A 10,952-nucleotide genomic window follows, 5' to 3' on the forward strand; every position below is an offset into this window, starting at 1 on the left:
AATCAATGTCTTTGTGGGGCCATGTTGTGGGCACTTGTACAAGGGCTACCAATGTTGTATGAGAATGAGGATGTTGTCGATACTCTGAGACATGGATGCAAAACAAATATACCCTTGAATCCAAAAATATCGACTTGTAAAACTAAATACAACAATTGCTAAGTAGTATTAGGATTTGATATATTTGGAAGGCAAGGTGCTTGAAGGTATTCCAAAATGTGACAAAAAGGCTTGTTTAGATCATTATCAGAATTTGGATAAAGATTGTGCATAAACTAAGAGATCGTTTGGATAATATAGAAGATGACGCTGAGCAAGAAGATATTGCAATGATTAAAGTGTCTTGCCATATGAAATAAAGTACAATGTTATATACAATGCCAAAGGGGAGGAAATGTCAAACAATCATGCCTTGAAAAGCTAAAGTCTCAACATGAAAAGGAGGCATGCATCATATCTAGTGACGAACGTATGCCAAAAGCACCATTGTCAAAGACAATGTTTGTACATTCAATATTTAAGATGATACATTCAACTACTTCAATACAGTAAGTGGAAATGATAATGACTTTTAATAGTCTTTTTCAAGTAGTTGGAAGTGGGATAATTCTGGTGTGGAAATTGGATGTGGGGAAATTCATGATGTTTGTGTTATGAGTCTTTCACATATAGGACTACATTGTGTGTCTAGGATTGCTCCAACGACAATCATTTCTCACATGGCTTCAATACAAATTGGCTCATCCACTGAACCTTATGAAAGCACAAGTGATTCATATATACGTTGTTGACAGTCTCACATACATGAACCAACATTCCTTATAAAGAATTCTTCCTATCCACATTAATAAGGAATTTTAAGATGATAGAACAGAATGAAAATGTGCAAGCTTACATGAAAACCTTAGCTCATTGCCAAATTTCATTGTTTTGATTTTACCATGAGTTTGGGGTTTTGTTGGAGTCATCACATATGTCTTGTATTTGGCTCTTCAATTCACTACAAAGGCCTTTCATATCCCACTCTAAATTTTTTACAAGGATACCGCATCAATGCATCCTCATACGACACTACATTGAATTACTAGTGTTAACACAACAAAATATGCATCCACTAAGGATTTTCTGAATTAGATAGAATTGACTTCCCTAAATATAGAAAAAACCTAATGAGCTAACCTTGGCTAATAAAAGAGGTACACTATGGAAAGGCATATATATCGCAACAATAGAAATCAGAGAGAAGAAAAGTGAACATATTCCCCACCAAGGTACATCTGAATTTCCAAAAGACTCAAAGACCCCATGAATTAGTTGACTAGAGCTAATTAGAGGTACACTAAGAAAATATATATACCCCTTTTCTTACCATACTTCTAATTAGCCCAAGTCAATTCAAAAACATGCATGCACTTCGAATTCAAAGGACACAAAAAACCCCATGAGTTGACTTGGGCTAATTAGAGATACACTAAGAAAGGGCATATATATGGCAACAACAATAATGTGAGGAGAATAGTAAGCATATATAAGCAAAAGGACAAAAAAAAAATTCCATACTTTACCAGAATGATTACAATAATGGAGGGCTACAACCTAACAGCAAAAGAGCTCCAGCACAGGTGGATCAGACATAGCAAGTGCTTAGGATGGAGAAGAGACAGATCCTACAGAGAATAAAGTGCCATTCCGCTTAAAGGTTGGGAGAACTCCCTTAGGACAGGTAGATAAAAGTAAATATGAGTGTCTTCCTATGCTTTCATACACTCCCAACGACACTCATAATTCAGAGTAACCCCGCTCCACCCAGTACCACTTTCCCTGGGCTTTTTAATTCAATGTGTATAAAAGAATACAACCCAACTTGGAATAGCAATCACATCGCATCATGAGAGTCTTGCTTCAGGTCCTGCATATAAGCACATAAGAGAGAGAGAGAGAGACAAGGAGATCAGTTGAGGATGTCATTGAGGAACACTCAATAGTGATTAGGGTATTGATCGCGCATGCACCCTAATTGTGAACGTTGGCATACAATAAAAAGAAGATTCGCATTCAGACATACATGACATTATGCAAGTGCTTGTGAGCTGAATTATTTATGGAGACTCACACTCTGGAGAGCTTCAGTGTATAGTGTGTCTGAGGTTGTGTGGTGGGAGTATTGGCTAGCTAAGCCTCAGTTTCTAACCAAACAAGGAATTGACCAGCACCCGTCTTTGAGTGGCATGCAACATGTTGCACAATCACTCTAGAGGCATATTCCATGGAAAGACATTGGAGTCTTCGAGGCAGCGATATGCGAACTTCTAGAGATATTGAACCCACATTTATCTCTACCAGAGAGCTTACACAGATTTTGGGAGAGGAAGTTAAAATACAAACCATTAATCACAAATCCTCTTTTGATGCCTCGTCAGAAAAAAGAAATCTTTTTTAGCTCAGATTGAAACAGAATTTTATGAGATGTTCATGAGCCAGGATTATTGAGAGGCATGGGAACTAAGAAAACATTCCTCATCACCAAATATGTAAAATTCATTGATAGATCATACAGGAAAGATCCGATATCAAGATGCGCATGTTGTAAAGGACATCATACGTGCCCTAGATGTGCTTGCTGAGCTGGCAGCCCATATGTTTGACAAAACCACATGATAAGGTTTTCTTCATGGTTGAAGCATCACATGATTGTCTACACTCATATACATCTAGGACTCCATAAATGCCCTAGATGTGCTTGCAGCGCTTGCAGCTCTTATATTTGACAACACATGATAAGGTTTTCTTCATGGTTGAAACATCAACATGATTGTCTACACTCATATCTGAAGACACAAGATCATGATGTACATATTCTAAAGCACTTAATTGAGGCCTTAGATGTGCTTACAGAACTCATAGCTCTTTCTGTAATAAAACCATATGAAAAGGATTTCTTGATAGCTGACCACTCACATGATTGTTTACATTCGCAGGAGATCCTGCTCTATTAACAAACTACTGCACCAGCATGATAGGTCATGGCCTGTCCAAGCTATATGCCTCTATACTAGAGCACAATTTTAGTTGTGCTGAGCGAACATAAAACATTCTAGGTGACGGGCATTCATGATTTTTGAGAAGATTCTCAATACTACATTATGCGCTTAGTCTTGCATCATAGAAAAAGCCAGATCATAGTCTCTAATACGAGATCTCAAGGAGTTGGGAATATCAACACCTATTTCCACCTAAGGACAAGATAAGATAGGATATATGAGTTCCTATACAAATCTCAGAGTCAGATCCAACCTTCTACATGTGAGGGGTTGGAGGGTTCAGATTATGAGCAGATATGCAGCTCTATGAGGATTGGAGCAGGTCAGTATAGTCAAATCAATTCCTTTTTAAGTTGCATGGTTGCAGTATGCACAAACTATCCTGAAGGACTCACTGGATGCACCATCACTTACGTCGACTCACTTGAAGATTGATAAGATTATTAGGCAGGATCTTCTCCCATGGATGGTTTTCAATTGAGACAATTTCCTCAACGCACCACAGGATGCCTTTATACTATGTCCTGCACATGTATATCCACTTGTCTCATGGCTTCTGTTGTGGTATTGGCCGGCTTGCAGGAGCTGATATTGTCGCCATCAGATAGAACTATCATATTGTTCATAGGATAACTTGCATCCCAATCGAGAGATGAAACATATCAGATTATTTAACATTTTGCAGATGTTAATATGGCATTTCATTTTATTTCTTGCTCAATGGAGTATATGCTAATTAATTGCGTCACACAGATCGAGTTACAAATTAATTAGCTCACAAGAGATGAAACATGGTTGATTATACTGGATCTGAGGGATAATTATAGCTTGACTAGAAATTAACAATTCCATGATGTGAGGAATAATATTTAATTGAAATACAATAATGTAATTTTGTTTTCCAGTATACACAAAAACATCGTACTAAAAATTACCAAAATCTAAACAAACGGCTAAGGACAGAATCTGATTCTTCGTGTCAAATTATTTGTACATATATGTCCGATATAAATTTAGCAGAAACCATTTGTTGAAAATAGAATTCCTACTCTCAAAATGCAGATCCAAAATCATGCAATACTACTAGCACAAGCTTTTATGACTACAAGAAGAATAGCATAAAAGCATACCAAAACTACCAACTGTTAATAAAAAGTAGCACATTTTGAACCTTGATATGCTTGAATCTACATAATAGTGCACCAGCCTTTCTTCACTTCTGGAGTTGCTGCCTGTAGCTGGGTCGGATTGTATGAAAATTCCTTGGTATCCAGTCCATACTGAAGAAGCATAGATGGATCATACATCTCAAGTTAGAACGATACAGATGAATAATAAAACAATTAAGAACATACTATTATTACACCTTTTCTCTCATCCTTGTACTCCATGCATCTGTTCGAGCAGGACGATTCTCAGTAGTAGTTGACGCAACAGTTCCAGTGGTTTGCCTGTTTAATAAAGGTTGCCGACTTGTTGTTCTTGGGGCCACATATTCATCATCGCTGTCGTAACCTCGTGCATGATTTCCTCCCAAAGCTCGCAAAATAACAGATAGAAGTAGAGCAAATGCCTGCACTCAATAATTTTAATATTTCCAACTAAGCTTATATGTAATTTGAGACATTAACAATCAAGTGTAAACACAGCCGAGATATGTTAGGAACATCCTAAACAAAAATATTTCCATAAAGTACTCCTCTAAGATGGGTGCACAATATTCCATGCATATGCAACCACAGCTAGAGTAGTGATTCCACTCAGAAGCCAATATGTACATAAATTAACTTGTTACTGCTGAGTACATGCCACCTCTGATGCATATAAGATGAGTCAATAATGGAGTTCTTCCCTACATAGTTTTCTCTCTGTAACAAATGTAACCTTAAGTTGTCAATTTTGCATATAAGGCCATGCAATTAGTTGTAAGATTTTGAATATAGCAATGACTACAGTAAGAATTATCAACCACAAAAGATTTTTTTCTCTATGCAGAGTTATCCATGTATATATAGGTACATACATGCAAAACACAGAAAACGTTTCCCTAGAAATGCACAAGATATATATCCCAAGTTTACACTGCAACGCCAAATGAAAAAACAGCCCCACTGAAATTTATTCGCATCATAGACATCAAGGGAGAAAAATGATTATAAAGCATCAGTACCTGCAGGATGACTGCCCCCAAAGCCACCCATTTAAAAATCCCAATCTTGTCCTCAATGAAGTCCTCTATGCTCTCCAGCTCTCCAGTTGAATCACTCGGTATTACCTACAATTACTTGTACACTTTAACGTTGTTTACTAACATATGGAGACCACAACACTGAACATGGCTTAAGTAAAAGGCGATACCTCCTGCCAATCGTCATAGAAGTAAAGAAAACCTCCAAACGCAAGCTCTATGAGAATTAAAATCCCAATAAAGAAAGAATACTGTCTTAATTGTTAATAGAAACAAAACATTCGGAACAAAGGTTATTGGAGAACTCCAAGAAAGAAATAGCACATAAGTATAAGGATACACAAGAAAGACAGCATCCATTTGTTGTTGCAGCTGCAATGTAGCCAGAACATGTAATCAAGGTAATTACAGCCCCAACAGCTACAAATACACATAAGAACCTGTAAATGAATATATAATGTTACAGTCTGATGGTGTCACGAATCAAATAAAAATAACACATAAAACAAAGTTCCTTTCAATTCTATTGTAGCACAATGAGGGATCATGATTACTAGATAAACTTCCCATTCCTAAACTGAAGTTGTCACCATTATTAATGTTCACAAGTGGAGCTCTAATGATGCTCTAACAGTCATCTTCAATCTTCAAACACTTAGACATGACTTAGAGAAAACCAGTTTCCTCAAAGTGCCGTAAAACCAACAGTTTCTTGAAAACTGCCAAGTGTTGTAATGTTCTAGCCACAATCCAAACAGGTACAGAGCTAAAATGCAAACTGCATGGGGGTGAATCACAAGTATTGACTTTAGAAGATTTCGTGAGTTACATGGTGTAAGGAGCAAGGTAGCAGCTCCATATACACTCCTATTTTAATGGCTTGGCTTAAACAATATAATAGGAAAGCCCATAAGAGGGTGAGAAGCATGTTCACAGCTAATCTCCCTTGAGGCCTTTGGGGAGACGTGAGAGTTTGCAATGCAAGAAGAAATAAAAGTTCTGCATGGAAATACATGTAGGATTTGGTTCAACTGCTCAAGAATCAGAATGATATACCTGATAGCTGGGTGGATAAAATCAAGACTATGGATAGGAAACCCAAAGACAAAGCACACCTGGTTGCAAAAGGTTATGTACTCCCCTGTATTCAAAATGAACACCCTGTGGACTTTATTTTCTCTCACAGCATCTATGAACTTGGAGCTTTTGGAGATGGATGTAAACAGTGCTTTTTTGCATGGTAACATTGAAGAAGAGCTATATATGAAACAGACATGCTTTTGCAATTCCTTGCAAGGAACAGTTAGTTTGCAAACTCGAGAGGCATCTATATGGGCTGAAACAAGCTTAGAAACTGTGGTACAAAAATATTTATGCTTATATGCTATCCCATGGGGTTAAAAGGAGCTGTGCAAATCAATGTCTATACAAGAAAAGAGATGTAGATAGCAGGCCCACCATTTTGCTGGTAAAAAGAGAATAGTACTTACTCTTCATAACCTTACATACCAGGTAAAAGCAGTGGTTTCCATGGTAAACATACCTTGGGTATGAAGACAACGAGGAATTGGCAGAAGCAGCTGCTTTATGTATCCTGAGAAGTAGATTTAAATGATGCTTGAAAGGTTCAACATAAATTATGCAAACACCCTAAGTGCACCTTTGTGGCTACATGTCAAATTGGGTGAAAAAGTCTGCCCAAATGATGATGTGGCAATCAATCAATTAGCTGAAGACTACCATATGCGTCAGATCGTGGTTCTTTGATGTATGTCATGTTTACTAAAAGAGCAGGAATTGCACATGCCATGGGAGTTAGCAGGCTCATGGCTAATCTTAGCAAGGCACATTAGGAAGCCATGAAGTCAATTATGAGATATTTCAAGGGGAAAAAAAGTAATGTCTATGTTAGGTGAAGGGTTCATTGAAATTACAAGAATTTTGTGACTCTAATATGGTAACTGATGTGAATGTTGGCGTAAAGGCCCTAAATGACCCCCTTATAGTGTGTACATGTGTATAGGCCTAATTATAAAGGCCAAAAGTCACGTATCACGTATTCTTTTTCTTTTGGGCCAAGTTCAGTGTGAACATGGCCAACCCTAAATGGGTCATATAAAACATAACCTTAGAACTTTGGATCTCACGAGTCACTTCAAAGGTGAGCTCCTCCAACTGTTGCTCTCTCTATCTTTTCAGCCATTGCTCTACTATAGCACCAAAAGCGCCCATAATTGGGTGACTCTTGAATGTTCCTCAGCCCTATCGACATCATTTCTGACCCTTTCAATTGGTATCAGAGCAAGGTTTAGGGTTTCAGAACTGCTGCGTAGGTGCTATACAGCAAAGAAAAGGTGTTCAGACCTCTTCATTGTGCAACTATGGTGTCATGTTCCTCAGATGTGAAGAATCTTTTTGAGATTTGCCAATTTGAGGGAATGGGTTTCAACTTATGGAAGGAGAGAACGCAAGGAATTCTCTTTCTGAAGGATTGTGACAAGGCATTGGAGACAAAAACCAGAGGACATGTCCAAAGATGCATGGCGGATTTTGAACAAAAAGGTTGTCACATACATTAAGATGGTTGTTTCTTATGAGATTTTCGTACATCTCAAAGGCTTGGTATTTGCCTCCAAAATATGGGCAAAGTTGAAGGCTACATATGAAAACACTACGCCTGTTAATCAACTACACCTGATGCGAAAGCTTGTTGGCATTCAGTTGGATGAGTCCAAGAGTGCAGCTGAACACTTGTCCTTGTTTACAGGTACATTATCACAGGTGCAGGAATGGCTCCTTTTGATGACAAACTCAAAGCCATTTTCTTGCCAAAAGTCAATTCTTTTATTTTTGCGCCAAGTTCAGTGTGAACTTGGCCAACCCTAAATGGGTCATATAAAACATAACTTTAGAACTTTTGGATCTCACTTCAAAGGTGAGCTCCTGATGTACACTATGAGTTGTCGTCCTATCATCTCCAGAGCTTTCTATAGCGCTATTTTTACTCGTACAAACATTATACTTTGATCATTTGGGTTTTGGGCCATTTGGATATTTTAACCTGTTCACACACTATCCAAGTGGCCAGAGTGCCCATTTTACTACAATGATGTCCCAAAATCAGACTCGGGATTAAAAGTTGAATGATCCCGAGCAACTATAGGACATCCATGATTGGCCATCACTTGGCTAAACTACATGGCTCAATCCTAGAGTTAGATTTGAGTATATGGGTACAGTGAAATGGCTGCCATTCAGCTGGAGAGTCATGCTTTCAAAAGGGGTTCACAACTTTGCATCACATATTGACCCTCCGAGCTCTTATCAGATAAGGCAGAGCCCATAAAAAGAGGATTTGTTGTTGCTTGGTAGGTTTATGAAAAGCCTTTGGTACTATGTTGCATGCTCGGCTTATGCAATGTCTAGAAGCCCTTGGTGTCCCTATCAGATATGCGATGGGGAATCTATGCATTGTATGAATCTGTATCAGGGAAAGTGTGGTCTCCCAATGGTTTGACAAAGGCTGTGGCTCGCACAATCGGAGTAAAACATACCTGCCATCCCAAGTGCTTCCCTCACTTCGGAGACCTCTCCATTCGAGATTAACCTAAGTTAGAGATCTTTCAAAGACCAAAAATACAATATATCTGACTTGACACTCTTAGATGTACAGATAACAAGATTTTTTAGTTTCATTTTCATCTTATTTACTTTTTTTTACTCGGTAACATTTATTTAATTTGATTGGTTGTTCTCAAAGACGAGACAACACTTCAGATGTAATCTCTTGTTTGGTCTTATGGGCCATTTTGGCCTCTTAAAAGACGTTAATATATCTTTTCTTTCTTTTTTCTCTCTCTTTCTCTCTCTTTCTCACACCAACTCTGTTCATCGGCACCTTCAAGGATTCATCAGAACTGCATTAGGATTCAGGGCATAAATTAATGCATCAATCGTGAACCTCATTACCACTTCCCCCATGACAAGGCTCATCATAACTCTTTAGAAATCTATTAGACTTAAATTCCCATGATCCACTTAGTTATTGCACTAAATTCTAATTTTTCCCAATGTTATTGCCCAACAGTCACCAAGTGACTTCATCTAGCAACCAAACCTACTATTCTCTATACTCCCAGGGACAGTAGACCACCGCTTTAGAGGCCACGGGATGTATCTCAAGAGATGTTTCTCATAGAATTCCGTGTGCATCAAGGAGGAGATTCCAATAAAGCTGAGGTTTCAGAGAGATCCCTACATTTATGCAAGGATGAAGAGAGAAGTCATGGGCCTCAAACAAGAGATAGACCAATTCTTCAATGAAACATGTTTTTTTGTTAGTCACAAAGCCTTATAGTGAAAAAGTCCACCTTTTTAGTAATAAAACAAGGTAAGCTCCTTTTTTCAAGAATGCCAAGTCATTTTTAATAATAAAATAGACACAGCTATAGTTTCATCCTTCATCCCGAACTGTCGGCTTTCAATGACTTTCCACTCAAGGATTCTCAGAACAATAGACAAACACGAAACTCCTAACAAATTATTGTGCCACACAATTTGAGCTATTTATAGTGTATTGTAGAGTTAGTGAAAGAATTTTTACATGACCAAGTTGCCCCTCCCAGCCTCCCATATTTGCTCGGTAATTCCCAACTATTATTGTCAAACATCTTGGGATGCATTGATTGAAAATGTCATTGGGGGAAGAACAACCAGTTATGCCATTGTCCTAAATCATATACATGCACTCCTTTTGGCGATAAACTAGGTTAAACACAAAGGGATCCACTCTCTGCTTCCATTTTTTAAGGAAATCAGAACTAATATCAACTGTTACCATAAAATCCTTCAAATTTTACATCTGGCCTAATGTTGAAGAAAGTAAAATCATCTGAAAAGGTTCAGTCCATGTAAGACTAGTGAAACCGAATGTTCTAACCTGGCGTTCTTCATATCTTATCTAGCATTTTGAAACAACCATTTGAATCAATGAGATCAGCAGAGAAAATCCCAATGGATGCCACACTTATATCCATGCTAACAACATAAGTCATCATTACTGAAAATAACACTTACGATTAGAGGTCTGTAGTACAATCTATCTTTCAATCTTCTCTTCACAACTTCTCTTCCAGTTTGAACAATTATATTTTAAGATCTTGAGCACAGAAATTCTCTCAGTGGAGTGGACATACTTCACATATATCCACATAAAACTTCCCATTGTTCTTTGCCAACAATGCCAGTTATTTATTAGTAAATCAAACACATCCAAATTAGATTCTTATAGATATTGCTTTCTTGCTCATCATTTATTCATTAATAGAATGGTATTGCAACTAGAATGACTGTACAAACGGATTTTTTTCTCCCTCAAAATGCCTCATGCTTGTCAAAGAGTTTAAATATTGCATCTAGTGACCACATCTTATCAAGGTAGAAAACAACAAAATTTATCACTCACCATGCTGTTGGAATGCTGCTCCAAAACGAGGACAAGTTGTTAATGCTCGATGTTGGATTTTCCTGCAATAATGCTCTTCTAAGTTGCAAGCCATTGATGGCACTGTCTCTATCAAATTGATTGAGTGGGAGATCAGGTGGCGACTGATATCTGAGGCCAAACTCATCTGGAGGGGGAGGTGGTGGAGGTGATGTTGTAGTTGATGATGAGGAACTGTTGTTCCATATTACAAACATATATATGCCATATCCAATCATAG

General features: G+C 37.8%; 1 protein-coding gene across 1 annotated transcript; it reads right to left on the minus strand.

The window, feature by feature from the left end:
• Window positions 1-3,897: 3,897 nt before the first annotated feature.
• LOC147847305 (tobamovirus multiplication protein 2A-like) lies at window positions 3,898-10,950 on the minus strand. Its single transcript, XM_087339335.1, has 6 exons — window positions 10,694-10,950; window positions 5,570-5,669; window positions 5,400-5,480; window positions 5,212-5,316; window positions 4,408-4,614; window positions 3,898-4,321 (listed from the first exon to the last, which is right to left on the minus strand). Exons 1-6 carry the CDS (start codon window positions 10,948-10,950, stop codon window positions 4,229-4,231), a joined length of 843 nt encoding a protein of 280 aa, XP_087195461.1. The 3' UTR covers window positions 3,898-4,228.
• Window positions 10,951-10,952: the final 2 nt, after the last annotated feature.

Source organism: Azolla caroliniana, unplaced genomic scaffold (assembly GCF_043228905.1).
Source record: "Azolla caroliniana isolate FFs.n. ecotype wild unplaced genomic scaffold, voAzoCaro1.0.p SCAF_1210, whole genome shotgun sequence".
Taxonomy (NCBI): domain Eukaryota; kingdom Viridiplantae; phylum Streptophyta; class Polypodiopsida; order Salviniales; family Salviniaceae; genus Azolla; species Azolla caroliniana.